Consider the following 19,234-nt stretch of genomic DNA (forward strand, 5'->3'; position numbering starts at 1 on the left):
GATTTTGAAGTTTGGAATCGAAAGTTAGCCTAGCTAGGTAAACTCAAAACTAGACTTGATGTTGGCACAATGTAAAGGTTAAGGCTTTATAAGGTTTTTGTAAGCTATGATGCACATTTTAGTTGACTGGTATGTTTAAAAATAATGCTTTATTGCCATATATATATATATCTTCACATTTTTAAAATTGAAGAATACTATACCAATGGTAAATGAAAATTAAAATGTAAATATTTATAATTTTTTTCCCAGTAACAGGGAGCCTGGAGAGCCACGGGTTGCCTACCCCTGGACTAATGGGCTACCACTTTGAATAGGAAGAAGAGCAGAAAGGTTGTTTTAAAAATTAGCAAAGTGACCCTTTAAGTGACCCTTCTCTTATGTGCTAATTATCAGTGGATCTTTGAAGCAGATGAGAATACCACATTTTTTAAAGCGCGTTGCTGCCTTCAAGTGCTCCTCCGAGATTCCGCTTTCCATATTTGGAAGTTAGTGTGTCACAATTCTACTGTGATTGCTTTTGCGATATATAAGCCGTAAATTATGCTGTATTAAGAGAGAGGACAACTTTAGCAATACAATTGTCCGTGGTGTCTAAATGAGGAAGAATATTTGTGATATGCAGGATTCTGGTATAATAGAGAAAACTAAACTAATATTAAGAGGAATAACAATATTTTACGTGCAATGTCAAACATATGCTAATTCGACTCCATAACTGCCGTTACCACAACAACGCTTACATGAACTGAAACTTTTACGTTTATGGTTTAAAAAAAAAAAATTAAGTCAGAATTCCAATATTTTCGACAGTGTTTGAAGGCATCGTAACTTAAGCTGACGTAGTAACAGGAAGTGTTCATTCCTCTCCAGTCATGGAAGTGTTGTGATGATTTTTCCGCCTGTTCCAGGAGAGTTCACCGTTTTTCTTTGTTTACAGGTTCACCGTGTTGTCTCGTGAAAAAGTTTGACTTGTTTCAGGTAACCAAACATCAGACGAGTCGTTACCTGTGCCGCCAGACATGCAGACAGAGAAAGAGGAAGAGGATGATACATCAGTTGAAGAGTATGTTGCCCTGTCTAGTTTCACTGGAAGTGGCGGAGACCAGGTTCGAGACCCACACGTACCGAAAAGCTTTTGGGTTTGGGGTGGGGAGCAATTAGTTTATTATTATTAAGATCCATATTAGCTGCAGCAAAGCCACAGCTATTCTTCCTGTGGTCCAACAGTATCAAATATACAGTTGAAAACACAAAACATAAACAAACAACATCAAAATTAAAAACAGAAAAAACTAAAAACAAATAACAAGTGAGCCATATGCTGCACCTAACAAAACAAAATCAGAGTGAGCCTTTACACTTCTTAACTGTGCTTCATTCATTCTTCGTTATATTAATTATCCGCATACTAATCCATGATAAACACACTTCTACATATCATAAATCGTCACCCTGTTAAAATAATCACCTAACTCATTTTTTCAAGTTTTACAGGAAACACAAAAAACTTCACCAAAAGTGTAACATATGACATTTATTGATCATTTCACTCAAAAAGGATGTAACAAAGGATGGCTATTGGCATAGTAATAACACTGTGTGTAAATTATGTAACTTAAGAGAAATAAATGACTTAGGCAATTTTTTGAACATGCCTTTGTGACTTAAGCAAGATATGGTAACACTTTATTTTGAAGGTGTCTACATAAGAGTCACACAAGCCTGTCAGAAACATGACATGACAAGTATCATGAGCATTAATGTTACTTCAAAGTGTCATTAATGTTCATGACACATCCCATGTCATGTTTATGACACGCTCATGTCACTCTTATGTAGACACCTTCAAAATAAAGTGTCACCATACCTTGCTTAAGTCACAAAGGCATGTTCAAAAAATTGCCTAAGTCACATTTTATTTTGACTTAGGCATAATAAATCCGCTTAAGTCACACACTTGACATAGGTCATTATCTTAAAGGGGTAAAATCACATGATCTGATCAACTGAGGATGTAGGCGATTTTACCATAGGTGGCAATGAGGAGATGATTTAGGCAAAAAAAAACAATTTAACAAAAAATGACTTAGCCGATTATTTTAACAGTGTGACGATATTGTATATACATTAATTCTACAGCATATACATTATAATAACACACATATATATATATATATAGAGAGAGAAATATACTACATACATATAAATATACCATGTTTTCTTACTTTGATAAATACTGTTTTATTAATATTTTGAATTGCTTTATGTTAGTGGTGAGTTTGATCTTTTTTAGTCAGTGAATTCCATTCTTTCATGGGGTGGGGTTGCTGGTTGTAACTGTGATGTTTTTGTCCCTCAGCTGAGTTTCACCAGTGGAGACAGACTGCTGGTTCACGCCAAGCCTTCATCAGAGTGGTGGTGGGCAGAGCTGCAGGGGGTCAAAGGTTATGTCCCTGCCGGCTACCTGCACCAGGAGGCTGCTGCTGAGGGGGAGGACTCCTCCCTGGAGGACCCGTGGCAGGATGAAGAATACTTTGGCAGCTATGGGACTCTGGTTAGAAACTTTAAAGGATCACAGTGTTTGCATTTCACAGCATTTCAGGATGGTCATAAACATCAGCAGCTGAACTCATTTGAGTTAGGTAATCCATCACTGTTTATTTTAGGGCTGGGCGATGTGGACCAAAAGTCATATCCTGATAGATTTAGGCTGAATATCGATATACGATATATATATCCTGATATTTTTATCACAAAGTGAGAGCAAATGTTCAGTCAAAGTTAAATATGACATGTCACAAGTAGTTTTATTGAAACTGTTTATTTAAGTGAACATAAATACTGTATAACAACAGGAGAACCTTTTTCAAATTCAAAGCTCCATAAAGTGCACATTTAACTCAACTCAACTTTATTTGTAAAGCACTTTAAAGACAACCACAGCAGCAACAAAGTGCTGTACATAAACAAGCAAAACAAGAACAATAAAATAAAACAGGAATAAACACTCAAATAAATAGTTTCATGACTTTAAAGAAAAAAAAAACGATTTAAAAACAATAAATAAAAGCAATCCATAAAACACTAAAACAAGAGCAGAGGCTCATGCGTGGTTGAAAGCCAGGGAATAAAAATGGGTGTTAAGATGAGTTTTTTAAATTTTAAATAAAAAAAATCTTAAATAAAAATAGCCTTTGAAATAAAATCTTTTTCTGAAATAAATATATTTATATGAGAAAAGAATAATGAATATTGCAAAAGAACTACATATGACAAACCCTAGTAAGGGCATTTATATATAAAGAAAGAAAGAAAAATAACTATATTGAGATATATGCGATATGGTCTAATTCCATATTACTTTAAAAAATATATATCGATTTTTTTTTATTTTTATATCACCCAGCCCTAATATATCTATATATCTATTCTGCTGTATTACAATGATGACATTGCTAATAGTTTATTTGAATCCCCATTTGTTGTTACCATGGGAACGTCTACTCTACCTGGGGCAAAAACTGAAGCTGTGATGGATTACCTTTCACTGCAGAGATTTTTATTCTACAACCCCGATATAAAAACAGTTAGGACGTGGTCTGAAACATAAATAAAAGAGAATGCCAGAATTTATTAATATTTTTGGACATATCTTCAATGGAAAAGACAGTATTCTTTTCACACTGATGAGCTTTTCTTCTGACTTTGATGCATTCTGCTTATATATGGGAAAAATATTAGACCAATTTCTTGTTCATTTTAATGCCTGGTACGAAAACAACAAAAATAGCTCATAAGAGTTTAATTTAAGAGCTGATATCTAGACATTTTCCATGGTTTTCTTGATAATGATTTTGGTTATTATTGAGAAAAACATGGAAAATGTCTAGATATCAGCTCTTAAATTAAACTCTTATCAGCTATTTTTGTTGTTATCATTATATTTATCCCCACATATGTACCTTTAGTTGTACCAGGCATTAAAATGAATAATAAATTGAAGAAAACAATGGTCTAATAACTTTTTCCATGACTGTATGTTTTACACAGTGTCCCAACTTTTTTTGAATCTAGGTTATATACTGAAATACATTTTTTTTTCAAAACAATAACTGCCCGAATGATAGGGGATTAAACATAAAATTAACTTTTGTTAATGGTCAGTTATTCTGTGTATTTTTAAATTTCATAAAAAAAAACCCCACAATATCCATTTGAAAAAATATAGAAAATGATTTACAGTAACCATAACATGTCTGTCTGTGTGATTTTGCAAAAACATTCTATCTCAATAACCATTTCATTTCATGTTGCCACTTTCTATCACAGTCTTCATCACAGTCTACTTAACCAATCGAGGTAAACTCTGCACAGACTAAGTTATAATAAATGTCTTCTTCATTGTGTGTATTTTATGTCTCGGTAAAAAGGAAAAAAAACATGCAAAAGTGTGAATATCGCCTGACTATAACAAGTGTCATGACTTTTCTGCCTCATTTATTTATGTATTTTTGTCACACAGAGGCTTCACTTGGAGATGCTGTCAGATAAAAGTCGCACTGAGACGTACCGGAAGGTTATTCTCAGTAACAGCGAGTTTCTGAGGAAAAAGGTGGTGATGGACCTCGGCTGTGGGACCGGCATTATCAGCCTGTTCTGTGCTCAGCTGGCTCAGCCCTCAGAGGTAATTTAAACTGTGTGGCTGCTGGGGAAGCTGCTCAAACACTTCAAAAAAAAAAAAAAAATCAAATCTATATATACACTTTTAAATACACTGATAACAAAATCAATTTGAAAATGTTTATTCACTGAAAATCAAATATAAAAGCTGAAAGAAGACGACAACATTGTAGTTACTGCACACTTTTTGCATCACTATTAGAACCTTTTACAGCAATGCAGTAACTGTGTTTTTTGGGGTCAAAGGTCAAATAAATCATCATGATTTTTGAGCATAAAAATGATATCATCAATACATGTAGAAATAAGTATTATATCACTTACATCATTATTATATTACACTACATATAACCCATTTGGCTGGCCAGTTAAAAAACGTTAAAACAGTTTTTCTCAGTTTTAATTTTTGCATAGTTACTGCAGTTAGACTTTGTAGGGCAGAATATAATAGCAGAAAGTAGTAAAAATTAGTATTTCTAAGTCCGAGGTGATGTCTTAAAGACATCTTGAGTGATATAAGATGGAGAAAAGCTGAAAATGTCCATATGTGAGAGGCTGAAAACAGCATTGTCGGCAATCTTTCCATGAAAAATTGCTTAAACGATTAAGTGATTACCACAATCAATATTTTTAAATATTTTTTTTGTATTCCAAAACTACTTTCTTTAAAGCTTTCCTTCTTTCGATCAAAACCTGATGGCTGTATTACCCACAATGCAACTGGAAATCCAACAGTTCTGACTGAGATTTGATTTGAAGAACTTTTTACACATATGCAGTTTTTTTCCCAAGACCTTTAAACATAATTTAATGTGTAAAATTGGTGGAATATCCCTTTAACTATCAACAATTTGTCTGACCAGTTAGCTAATTCTAATCTTTGGTATATATTTTTTTTTTTTCACTTTGGTTTTTATTAATTTTTCATCCAACAACACACAAAAACATAACTTCACAATACACAAACATAACATCCACATAAGAAAACAAACAAAAAAAAACAAATCTTTGGTATATTTAATTAAATAGATTTTTTTTTTACCCCAAAATCCCCAAGAAAATTAGATGGAATAGAATATGAGAACTGTGGAAAATCTCTGAGAATCTCTGTATAATAATATAATAACTAGTCAGTTTCCTCAGTGGCACGCTGTGTATAAAACATCGGTGTATCTCTACTCCCATCTGCTGGACAACGAGTGTTACTGCATGGTGTAAACAGCATGATGGATACAGGTTATCTGCTACTGTAGGTGTTTGCTGTGGAGGCGAGCTCCATGGCGGAGTACACCAGACAGCTGGTGAAGCAGAACGGCTGCGAGGAGGTGGTGACGGTGCTGCAGGGACGAGCCGAGGAGATCCAGCTACCGGAGCAGGTGGACGTGCTGGTGTCTGAGTGGATGGGCAACTGCCTGCTGGTAATAACCACACCACCATTACTAATAACACAAGATATCTAGGCTTTATTTCACTGTTTCCACTTCATTCGATCCCTTTATGCTCCTCCACTCTAATGCTACCGATACAGCAGAAGAGTTTATAAAGAGAGGAGGAGAGAGGTTTGGAAAAGACTCCTGGAAAACTATGGTGTCACACTTGTTCACATCTAAACACGAGAGTTTAGAGTTTTTAGTCCCAGACTGAGATTTTAGACAGACTGAGAATCTATCAGGGTCACTATTTACAAGACTACAATTAGGAGAGAGAGGAGGAGGAGAGAGGAAATAGAGAGAGAGGAGAGAGAGATAAGGAGGAGGAGAGAGGAGGAGGGGAGGAGAAGGAGGAGGAGAGAGAAGGGGGAGAAGTGGAGGAGAGAGGAGGAGAGAGGAGGAGGAGAGAGAGGAGGAGAGGAGGAGAGGAGGAGGGGGGACAGTGAGCAGGAGGAGGAGGAGAGGAAATAGAGAGAGAGGAGAGAGAGATAAGGAGGAGGAGAGAGGAGGAGGGGAGGAGAAGGAGGAGGAGAGAGAAGGGGGAGAAGTGGAGGAGAAAGGAGGAGAGAGGAGGAGGAGAGAGAGGAGGAGAGGAGGAGGGGGAGGAGTGAGCAGGAGGAGGAGAGAGGAGAAGGAGAGAGTAGAGTGAGGAGAGAGAGAAGGAGGAGGAGGAGAGAGAAGGAGGAGAAGTAGAGGAGGAAGAAAGAGGGGGGAGGAGAGAGTAGAAGGAGGAGAGAGGAGGAGAAGTGGAGGAGGAGGAGAGAGAGAGGAGGAGGAGAGGAGAGTGAGGAGGAGAGAGGGGAGGAGGAGGAGGAGAGGAAAAGGAAGAGGAGAGAGGAGGAGAGGAGAGTGAGGAGGAGCAGGAGAGGAGGAGGAGAGGAGAGTGAGGAGGAGGAGGAGAGAGGAGGAGAGAGGAGGAGAAGGAGGAGGAGATAGGAGGAGAGAGGAGGAGAAGGAGGAGGAGAGAGAAAAGGAGAAGTGGATGAGGAGGAGAGGAGAGAGAGGAGGAGGAGCAGGAGAGAGGAGCAGAGAGGACAGGAGGAGGAGGGAGGAGAGAGGAGGAGGAGGGAGAGAGGAGAAGGAGGAGGAGGAGGAGAGAGAAAAGGAGTATTTACTTTCAGACTTTCAGTTTCTAGTCTGGGATTGGGAACATATTTTGGTGTAATCCCAGCTTAAGTCCCCTTCAGGTAGAATAAACCTCCTCATGTGTCTCCGGTCTAGTTTGAGTTCATGGTGGAGTCCGTGCTGCTGGCCAGGGACCGCTGGCTGAAGGAAGGAGGAGTGATGTGGCCCTCGTCTGCAGCCCTCACTCTGGTTCCATGTCAGGCCGACAGCTACTATGCAGAGAAGATGTCCTTCTGGGAGCAGCCCTACGGCCTGGACTTCACTCCTCTACAGTAAGAGACATTCATCAGAACATCATCCTGTCTCATTTATTCTCTCTACTTACAGGGTGATCATCCAACAATATCTTTGACCAAATTCCTTGATATTGTTGTGATATTGTAGGGTTGACTATTGTTTTTTTCACAAAATATTTACTTTTTTTGATAAATAATAATCGGTGTGAAATGTGAAAAATAATGACTTAGGGCAGGGATGGGCAACTGGAGGCCCGGGGGCCACATACAGCCCGCACCCTCACTTGAAGTGGCCCTCAGTACAACTACATGCATTTGGGCATGAAATCTTAAAAGTGCAGTTTAAAAATGCACAAAATTACTTCTTGCAATTAATGTTGGTCTGCTGTTCTTGCTATTGAAAAACAAGAAATCACAGTAAGTGGTTATTTTTTATTTGCTTCAAACCTTTTGTATTCCTATTTTTACTGTTAAACATGCATTTGAGCATGAAATATGTTAAGTTACTGCACTGTAAACATATTTAAAATTGCAGTTTCATCATATCTGGTTAAGTGCACGCTCCTATATGTGGCCCTGTGGTAGTGTCCATGAAAAAATTGTGGCCCCCTGCAGCATTTAAGTTGCCCATCCCTGACTTAGTAAATAAACACAAATAATCAAACAGCTGGAACAGCCCTGTAACTTCAGAAAACAACACTTTTCCGTAATGCCTCAAGAACCAGGATAAGGCCACACTTATGATTTTATGATAACCAAAATACCGCCATGGAAAAAAATGATTAGACCACCTTTGTTTTCTCTAATATCTTGATCATTTTAATGGCTGGTACGACTAAAGGTACATTTGTTTGGACAAATATCAGTATAACAACAAAAACAGCTGATAAGAGTTTAATTTAAGAGCTGATATCTAGACATTTAACATGGTTTTCTTGATAATAACCAAAATCATTAACAAAGAACTAATTTTTCAACTCGGATTTTATGATTTTTGGGCTCAATATGTTGATAAAATAGGTTAAAGTGAGAAAATAACTGTCAGATCATATAGGTGAAGAAAAAATGGATACCAAATATGGGTATAGTAAACATTTTTTATGTAGTACATGAAGGGAAAAATCAAAAGTATTCAAAAACGGCCAAAATAGGCTCAGAGCCCAGAGGGTTAACTCTTTAACAAACAAACTCTTTGCTTGTGCTATTTTAGGGAAAGTCAATGATTAATTTCCATAAAATGTGCTCGAATGGATAAATCTCCTTTTTGCATCGTATGATAGTTTTATGTTCTGTTGTTCCTCATTTTTGAAATCTTATCTTTATCTTTTTATTATGCTTTTCCTGCACATCCTTTATCCCAAAGACAGTTAATGAGTAAATGACACTATGCATCGTATGAGATTACATCTCTTAAATGTGTTTTTTACCTGTGTGTGGGTGGCTAAAGCAATAAGTCCTGTTGTGTTGTAACATTGCACACGCCCAGCATTTATATGAGAAATTATTGTGAAAGGTTTTTTTTTAAGGAAAGGACATTATGAGAATGTACCAACATGTCCCTTACATATTCCTCTTTTGAATATTACTTAATTCATCATTTTGTAATGCTGTATGTGTCAATTTTTTTGGAGAATATTTTTAATATTTGGTCAGCATCTTTACTTTGTGAGGGCCCTCATTGGAATAGCGAATTCCCTTGCAAGTGAAAAAAAAAGAAAAATAATAGTTTTGAATTTTTCATTAGTTTTAGTTTAGTTTTTATTAGTTTTAGTTTTTTGTAATGGGGTATTTGTTGGCGGGGAGATTAAAAGAGGTCACAGTTAATTTTACCTTTATTTCCTTTGTCTCATCCATCTTCATTACGTATGAAAAAAGTTGACAAAGACGAAAACAAAGGACATTTTCACTATAATTTTAGTTAGTTTTGTAACCACACAATACAGTTTCAGTTAGTTCATTAATTATATTTTTTTTAAACATGAACCTAATGTAACCTTTAACCCTTAAAACAAAGTCTGAAATCTCAAAAAAGCCTTTAAAGAAGTGAGGACCGGCCGAAATTTCCTCACTTTGCAAAAATGTCCTCACTCTGTTGGTTAAAAACGTGTTCCAGTCCTCACTATGTAGGAAGTACAAGATCACACACACACACACACACACACACACACACACACACACACCATAGTTGCTGAGCTGCAACTAATCTCCAGGTTCCAGCTCTCAGATGATATATTTATTACCTCTGTGCCATTTTATCGACTTTTATCTACCCCTGATCATCCCCTGTCCTCTAGGAAAAAAGAGGTGTGTATTGGGTTGCTAAGGGGTTAAATTCTGTTTGTCCTTTTCCCTGATGACTCATTTAAGACATTATCTCTGGCTGCAACTTTATTTACCTCTGCTGTTGAAACTGTTTCATGCCTGCAGGCCCTTGGCGCAGCAGGAGTTTTTCACCAAGCCAAAGTTCAGCCACCTCATCGAGCCGGATGACTGCCTCGCCGCTCCCTGTGATGTCTTCGGTCTGGACATGTACACTCTGCAAGTCAAAGACCTGGAGGTACTCTGTGTGTGTGTGTGTGTGTGTTCTTGTACTTCCTACATAGTGAGGACCGGAACACGTTTTTTAGCCAACAGAGTGAGGACATTTTTGCAAAGTGAGGACATTTCGGCCGGTCCTCACTTCTTTAAAGGCTTTTTTGAGATTTCAGACTTTATTTTAGGGTTAAAGGTTACAGTTAGCTTCATGTTAGGGTTAACGTAAGGGGCTAGGGAACAAGGTTATTATAGTTAACGAAAAGGAAACAAAATAATGAAAACTAGAATTGAAAACACATTTTCGTTAACTGAAATAAAAATGAAGTTTTTTTAAAAAAAGATAACTAACTGAAACTGTATTTTGTGGTTACAAAACATACTAAAATTATAGTGAAAATGTCCTTCACTTTCGTCTTTGTCAACTTTTTTCATACATAATGAAGATGGATAAGACAAAGGAAATAAAGGCAAAATTTACTGTGACCTCTTTTAATCTCCCACCCAACAAATACCCCATTACAAAAAACTAAAACTAATAAATACTAAACTAAAACTAGCAAACGCACTCTAAAAACTGATTAAAACTAACTGAATTTGAAAACAAAAATTCACAACGAAATTAAAACAAAAAACTAATGAAAAATTCACTGTTCCAATGATTGCCCTCACAAAGATAGAAGTACAAGAGAGTGAGTTTGTGTGTGTGTGTGTGTGTGTGTGTGTGTGTGTGTGTGTGTGTGTGTGTGTGTGTGTGTGTGTGTGTGTGCTCCTTTTTCATTTGGAACTGCTCCATCCCACACAAGGATTTTTTTCCTCCTATCTCACATACTCCTGTGTTTCATTTCTCAGGAAATAAAGGGTCAGTTTCATTTTTGTGTGGAGAAGTCTGGTGTTTTCCATGGATTCACCGCCTGGTTCACTGTTCATTTCGAGAGCCTGGAGACGGGAGGTGCAACAGTGGAGCTGAACACGGGGCCTTACTCTGAGTAGGTTTAGGTTGTTGTTTTTTTAGGTTTATTTTTATTTGCACAGTTAGAATGACATATAGTGTAAAGTGCAGGGAGAGGCAGAAAACCCAGATGGGCTTATTTAAAGCCTCCACCTAAAATATCTTAGTTATAAGAAAGTAATAAACTGATAATAGAAAAAACACATGTATAACATCAACAACAAGTTATAATGACAATAGCAAAAATAAAACAAAAATGAACATGATATAAAAGTGTATTTGTGTGTGAATTAAAATGTTAAAACAGCAGTTAAATGGGCTTTTAGACATCTTTTAAACATTTTATATAGGTGGAGTTCTTTGCCAGATGGGAAAAAGTATTCATCCATCATTTAGTCCCTAAATTTAACAATAAATTGACCTCTGCATGTAAGAAATCTTGGAGGATGAAGATCTAAATATTGACACATTGGATAAGGGTGAACCTGATAATTAAATTTAGAATAAGTCTTAACCCTTTATTGGTCGAAGAACTATATTTGGTAACTTCAGTGGATATCAAACTGGGTCCGCATGTCTCTCTGTTTGGTCGTAGAACCACATGGATTTCTTCCAGCTAATCAGCAAAGATCAGGTAATATTTCGAGGAAAAAGTTGCAAATTTACGAGATTAAAGTGGCAAATCTACAAGAAAAAAATGCGCAGATTTATGAGATTTAACGTGGTGAATCTGCGCGAAAAAAGTCGCAGATTTACGAGAAAAATATTGAGAAAAAAAGCAACTTTTTTCTTGCAGATTCACCACGTTAAATCTCATAAATCTGCGCATTTTTTTCTTGTAGATTTGCCACTTTAATCTCGGAAATTTATTTCTCACATTACCCCCCTCCCCCGCGTCCGTATGTTTTGTTTGTTTTATACATTCTGGCTGTATGTAATATCCTCCAATATTCTCTACGGTTGAAATTTGGAATTTGCAACTATTTCAATGAGTGCCCTATTAAGGGTTAAAGTGCTTTGGAAAGTTTTCATGATCTGAATATACCTTAAAAATAAAAACACATATTTGAGGGATATCGATGTCATGAACAGTAAGAAATCTGGAGTAGGACTGCAAAAACATTACTCTAGTTAAAACATAAAGGATGATAGTTCATATACTGACAGCAGTGCTCCTGAGCCTTAAAAAGCAATGCTTTAATAATGATGATAATGACATAATGTTAAGTTAAGTTAGACCATTGAACTGCTGCCCTCAGGGTGCTCTGCACTTTATATATTTACACTACTGTTTTAATGCATACAGTGGCACTGAGTTGATGGTACAGTGAATGAATGACATGAATATAATAAGTGCTGAGAGGATGAAAATGCATCTTATTTACTATTTGTTAGAGCCATTTTGTACATTGTAGAGAAGCTGATAAATAATTCAGATTTGTATTTCATAAGTTTATAGTTCTTTATTAAGGTTGTAAGAATGCCTATTGGTTCGTAGGAATTGCACTCTTCTTATTGGCTGAGATGTGTGTAACGTCATAATTGCTTACTTTGTTTTAATTAGGATTATGGAGACGAGGAGAGCACACTAGTTTTTGAACGTGCTCATAATTGTTATTTTTTTGGATTGCTGCAGTTTATTATTTGTAATGCTCAAACGAAAGGTTTTCAATAAACCATAAGAAAGAAACTGGGATTTTTTTCGGCTTAAGACACGTGTCAGCTACATCCTCACGCTCCATAATTGAAGTGTGCGTTTCAAGTAAAACTAGACGGAGCCACACTAACACTATTTATTATGCTTTTTTATGAGTCCAGTACGTGAGTGCATTGAATTTCGTTGTATTTCTGTGCAATGACAAATCTAATCTAATCTATTTTCTCCTCAGGCCTACACACTGGAAGCAGACTCTGTTCATGCTGGACAGGCCAGTCAGTGTGTATGCCGGAGACTCCATCAGTGGAACGGTTCTCCTGCGCAGGAACCCGGTGTGGAGACGCCACATGACTGTCACCCTGCAGTGGAGCATTAACAGCAGCACAGAGGACACAGACAACTGCCAGGCAAAACATTTATTCTTCACTTTGAACTCCCCTTATCTGATGCATGTACATAAAGAGGCGGTTGATTGTTTTATTCTCTTTAACAGCAATTCTGACTCATGCAATAAGACTCCCAAGAGTTCTGACTTCACCTCCAACTTGTAAAGAGACTTTGGGCTTTTTCACTTTCGTTTTTTCTCTCTCTGTGTCCATAGGTTGGGACAAAGAGTTTCCCCATGTGGAGGTGACAGAGTCCATCAGCGGTGGAGATCCACAGGGAATAGTTTAACACATCTTCTGTTGAGTTTAGGGTCAGTGAGGTATCCGCTGTGAGCTGCTACTGACCTGGAATGAAGTGTGAAGATCAACGGAGGCTCATGGTGGCCCAACATGGACCGTGTTATCAAGGCAGAATAACAAAGAAGAAGTTCCATGCTAAGTATGAACTGTGGAGCTTTAGTGTAACTTGGACCTTAGTGCTCAAAAGACGTCTTTTTAAAAAAAGACAATGGCTGTTGACTGAAACAACAAAGAGCTTTAACCCTTTATTGGGCGAAGAACCGTATTTGGTAACTTCGGTGGGGGGAGGTAATATTTAGAGAAAAAAGTTGCAAATTTACTCGATTAAAGTGGCAAATCTACAAGAAAAAAAGTTGCAGATTTAAGAGATTTAAAGTGGCAAATCTACACGAAAAGAAGTCACAGATTTACGAGAAAAAAAGTGGGGAAAAAAGCAATTTTTTTCCTCGCAGATTCACCACTTTAAATCTCCTAAATCTGCGCATTTTTTTCTTGTAGATTTGCCGCTTTAATCTCGGGTCCGTATGGTTTTTTTTTACACATTCTGGCAGTATGTAATATCTTCTAATATTCTCTAGGGTTGAAATTTGGAATTTGCAAGTACTTCAATGAGTGCCCTATTAAGGGTTAAGCAGGTAGTGCTTCAGTCCTCCACACTATACTTTTATGTTTATTTTTACTCTATGTGTGTTCTGTTTTACAATGGGCATTTTATGTACATTGTTGGTAAATTGTTCAAGTGCTGTAGGCATTTATGGGTTTAGAAAACAACATTAACCATGAATTATTATGGTTTTCCTTTTCTATACTTAAAGAAACAATGTACGCTACTTAAATGTTAGTTACAAGTGCTAATTAGCCTTATGGGCTAACATTTGCATTAAAGACAACACTGTGGTACTTACAAAATACAATCATTCACAATAAAATATAAATAATAAAACTACAAGGACTCTTAAAGAGTGCTGACTGCTGCTGAGGCCAAATGCCCCATAGTGCTCCCAATGACTCGGATCCACTCCGTAATGTGATCGGTTCTTCCCTGGCCCATGCTTAACCCTTCCATCAAGTTTCAGAAGTATTTACTCCCTAATCCTGCTGATAAGCACACAAACAGATCATAACAAAACCTTCTCGGTGAAGGTAATTATGTACAATTAGTGAACTCGTGTTGCTTTGTCATGAGTGTTTTTCTCGAGTTATTGAACTACAAAATTGCTCATTGTCCCTTTCTCTGATCATGTGTAAACATTTCTATAATTGTGTTGGTTTTTGGACTTCTACATCAACATACATCAAACGCTACTGTCCTGCATTCCTTATGTGCTGTGGCAGAACTGGCACGCCACACTTCTTAATTAAAGAAATCTGTCCTCTCTTTGTGATGCACTCCTCTTGGTCATGGCTCCGTTTTAGTCTTCGCTTTAGCTCTGGAGCGCGTGTTGACCTCCGGGGATAACGGCTGAGTGGGTGCGGACTCAGGAGAAGGAGGTTTGGAGAGGGGGACAAACTGGGGAGGTTTAACTACTTTGTCTTTACCCTCCTTTGCTGCACTTTTATCCCTTTTCTGCCTCAAGTGTTTATCACAGTGGTTCACAAACGTATCCAGCTTGACAAAGGTCTTGTTGCACACCTTGCAGTGGTAAGGCCTCTGTCCTTTGTTGAGGCGGATGTGCAGCCTAATGTACGACGAGCGTACGAATGTGCGGCAGCAGACGCCACACTTCAGATCCTCGGAGCTGCCCGGTGTCTTCTGGGGCGATTCTGTCGACGCTGCTGGTGCCGACACTGGTTTGGCCTGCCCAGATTCCTTCTCAGCCTTGTGAGAGAGCAGCAGCGACAAAGAGCGAAAGCCCTCGCCGCACTTCTCACACTTGAACGGCCGCTCCCCCGTGTGCAGACGGACGTGCGCCAGGAGCCCGGCCTTCTGCGTGAACGCCTTGTCGCAGTAGGTGCACTTGAAGGGTTTCTCTCCCGTGTGGAGCCTCCGGTGGGTCTTCAGATGGGAGGCCCGGCCGAAGGTCTTGCCACAATCAGGGCACTTAAACGGCCTGTCCCCGCTGTGGATGATCTTGTGCGCCATCAGGTGCGAGGACTGATGGAAGAACTTGCCACAGGTGCTACATCTGAACTTCCTCTCTTTGTTGTGAGAGGCCAGGTGGAGGGTCAGGTGGGCGGAGGAGATGAAGGTCTTGGAGCACAGGCTGCAGCTGTGGGGTTCCAGGCGGATGCGGCGGTGGGGGCGTCGCCCGTTGGGGACGCTGCCGCCCGCCTGGCAGGACACACATTTGGAGTCTGCTTTGGGCACACGCTGCTGTTTAGGAGGTGCTGAAGTGGTGCTTGAATCAGAGTCTGGCTGTGGGAGGATGCAGCCACAGTCGGAGCAGTGGCCAGGCTCTTTTTCACCGGTATTATCCAACATGGTGCAATCTACAAGAAGAGTGGAAGCAGAGGGGTTTAATTCTTTAACACGTCACATCTGAAGTTAATAGATATGTAATGTACCTTAGGGCTGTAACCAGGCTTGGAATTTCGTCATTTTAGGGGCAAGGCCATTTGGCCTTCCCGTTCACATTTTTTTAAGGGCACAAAGGCCGTTTGGGTAAATTACGCTGGTTTTACTTTTCAGATTAATACCTTAACATTCTCATTCACCAAGAAACATTAATTATGTATTAAAACATTTGTTTTAATTCAAAAACATTGAAAAACTTATTTTGTAAAACATGCATTAAGAGAGACAAATTCTGCTACAGAAAGACAGCAGCCACCACTGCGACCAAAACACAGAAGTATCAGAGATGCACTTTCTCCTGATACAGTGCAGTGCACAATATATTAAATATATTAGAAAGAACCTTTTTGGAAAATGACAAATGAACCTGAATCTCCTGCCTGAGTTCATCTAAGAGTAAGGAAAGAGAAATGCCTCCTTCTGCCATAAAAAGGAACCTGCTGAGCTGAAGTTTACATCAGACGTTAGCGCTATCCCAACTAACTAGCTAGCTATCGCTAGTTTTCAGGACGCAAAAATGTAACGTTAACGAGTCGACTTTAAATAGGCTAATACAATGGTAACTACCTATCAATAGTACTTTCTATAAAAACGTAAATGTTAAGTTCTGTCAAATACTACCACATACTTCAGTTACAACATATCAAAACAGCTTGTCCCGCTAGCTTACCTGTGCTGCGCATCAACACGTGGCTCATTTGAATATTCAAATGAGCCATGTGTTGATGCGCATGTCTGAAGTTTGACCAATAGGAAGGCTGTATAATTCCATAAGCCCACCACGCGCCACTAGCGTTGTGTTTATACTGGAACTTTGACAGGGGCACAAAGGCCGTCGTGAAATTCCCACCCTGTAACTCTACTTAAGTAGCCTGCACATCTGAGGTACATGTACTTTGCTTGAGTATTTTCTTTTCATGTTACTTTATTCTTCAGTTTCAGAGGGAAATAATGTACTTTATACCCTGCTACATTTATGACACTTTATTTTGGAAATTTGCAAATGTATCAAATATGCTTTGTTATACAGTTTTTCTCAGTGGCTTTGGTGCATTTCTTACATCACTATTAACATTTGCACAACATTTAGTCATTTGTGCTCATCATAGTAGCAGTTTCTCATTCCTTACAACACATTACAAATGCTTTTGGACAGTCATCAAGTGCTTTCATACAACTTTCTGCTGTTTTATAACATTATCATTGTCATGTCAGTCTCATTCATGACATGAATACTTGCTTTTGAGGAATGAACTATCCATTTTGAGCAAGTGACACGCTTCTGCAGGTTATCAACTAGGTTTTGCAGTTTGTACTAATTGTTTTGAGAAATGCATTTGTGCAAATGTTAATAGTGATGTGAGAAATGCACCAAAGCCACTGAGAAAAACTGTAGTTTTAACTTCATACATGTGAGGATTTACTGCTTTTATTTGATTTGTGGTTTGTTAGGTGTTTTTTTTTTAATAAAACATTGTAAAGTTTTAAAACCAAACAATGTATTTTTTTTAATAACCATGAGATAATAGTGTAACAATGACAGTACATTTCACATTACTTTTAATACTTTGAGTATATTATATTGATTATACACACGTATTTATTACACACATTACTTTGTTGGGTGGTTGTTTTTTTAAATAAAACATTGTACATTTTTAAAACCAAACAATACCTTCAATAACAATATTTTTTTAATCAGCAGATTAATCTATATTGAAACTCATTCAACATAGATTATTATTATTAATGTATTTTTTTTAATAACATGAGATAATAGTGTAACAGTGACGGTACATTTCACTAAGTACTTTTGAGTATATTATACTGATTATACACACTTATTTATTACACACATTACTTTGTTGGGTGGCTGTTTTTTTAAATAAAACATTGTAAAGTTTTAAAACCAAACAATATCTTCAATAATAATATTTTTTTTAATCAGCAGATGAATCCATATTAACACTCATACAACATAGATTATTATTATTATTATTATTAATGTATATTTTTTAATAACCATGAGATAATAGTGTAACAGTGACGGTACATTTCACTAAGTATTTTTAATACTTTGAGTCTATTATACTGATTATACACACTTATTTATTATACACATTACTTTTTTTTTTTTTTAAATAAAACATTGTAAAGTTTTAAAACCAAACAATATCTTCAATAATAATATTTTTTAATCAGCAGATGAATCCATATTGAAACTCATTCAACATAGAATGTTATTATTAATGTATTTTTTTTAATAACCATGATATAATAGTGTAACAGTGACGGTACATTTCACTAGTTCTTTACTTTTAATACTTTGAGTCTATTATACTGATTATACACGTATTTATTACACATGTGCATGTGTTGTAGTGGAGTATTTTTGCTTTTACTTCCTCCACCACTGAAACAAAGGCTGAATCTCGGCTGTGTTGTTCTCAGTCCCTCACTAACCTGCTGACTGTATGTCGGTGCACGATAATATCAAATCTGAGCAGATAAGAAGTCTGATGGAGTCCAAACAGACCGACAATAATCTAAAAACCAGAAATACACTACAGATTGCGTGACAACCGATCAGCTGTTGTAGGCCTTGCTTCGCCCTGAACAAAGGGTTTATTCGGTGCGTTTAATGGCACATTAACGAAACATTTTACATACCGTTTTCATTCTCCTCAAGAACATGTGCATGTTTTGAAATTGGCGATCTTGCTGGCGCGGTTAAACATTATGAAAACAGAGAAATAACAACAAGGGAGTGGATCATATTTCATGTCCTGCGTTTTCCTGCAAGAAGCTGCTCGGTTTTACTGCTGACTGAGGCTGCAGCAGCATCTAGCGAGTGGCGGAATAACTGACTGTATATGAAATCAGAGCTATAGACTCTATATAGCCTCTATACACTGACTTTATATAGGCTATGGTCGGTGCAAGCACAAACTGATGAAAACACGCAATTAGAGCAAAGTTGAATTTGCATAATCCCTGATATTGTTATACAATATCGCCACCCTGTTAAAATTATCGCCTATCTCATTTTTTCAAAAATTAAACAAATAGACTCAAAATGAACAAAAAAAAACACAAAATGAACAAAAGAAGACACAAAATCAACCAAAAAAGACACAAAATCAACAAAAAAGACACAAAATAAACCAAAAAAGACACAAAATCAACAAAAAAAGACACAAAATCAACAAAAAAGACACAAAATAAACCAAAAAAGACACAAAATCAACAAAAAAAGACACAGAATGAACAAAATCACGAAATCTTAAAAGTGCTGTGTAAAAATGCACAAAATTTCTTCTTGCAATTAATGTTGGTCTGCTGTTCTTGCACTGAAAAAAAAGAAATCACAGTAAGTGGTTATTTTTTATTTGCTTCAAACCTTTTGTATTCCTATTTA

The 19,234-nt window shown here is 37.4% G+C and overlaps 2 protein-coding genes across 2 annotated transcripts; one reads left to right on the forward strand and one right to left on the reverse strand.

The window, feature by feature from the left end:
• Window positions 1-876: 876 nt before the first annotated feature.
• Window positions 877-14,085, forward strand: prmt2 (protein arginine methyltransferase 2). The gene is made up of 9 exons (XM_059343224.1): window positions 877-1,109; window positions 2,363-2,557; window positions 4,526-4,687; window positions 5,937-6,101; window positions 7,335-7,510; window positions 9,902-10,031; window positions 10,859-10,995; window positions 12,848-13,022; window positions 13,217-14,085. Exons 1-9 carry the CDS (start codon window positions 1,023-1,025, stop codon window positions 13,247-13,249), a joined length of 1,260 nt encoding a protein of 419 aa, XP_059199207.1. The 5' UTR covers window positions 877-1,022; the 3' UTR covers window positions 13,250-14,085.
• Window positions 13,119-18,632, reverse strand: LOC131979278 (zinc finger protein 239-like). Its single transcript, XM_059343225.1, has 2 exons — window positions 18,487-18,632; window positions 13,119-15,731 (listed from the first exon to the last, which is right to left on the reverse strand). The coding sequence occupies exon 2, from the start codon at window positions 15,721-15,723 to the stop codon at window positions 14,701-14,703; it is 1,023 nt and encodes a 340-aa protein (XP_059199208.1). The 5' UTR covers window positions 15,724-15,731; window positions 18,487-18,632; the 3' UTR covers window positions 13,119-14,700.
• Between the last annotated feature and the right edge of the window lie 602 nt (window positions 18,633-19,234).

Source organism: Centropristis striata, chromosome 10, assembly GCF_030273125.1.
Source record: "Centropristis striata isolate RG_2023a ecotype Rhode Island chromosome 10, C.striata_1.0, whole genome shotgun sequence".
Taxonomy (NCBI): domain Eukaryota; kingdom Metazoa; phylum Chordata; class Actinopteri; order Perciformes; family Serranidae; genus Centropristis; species Centropristis striata.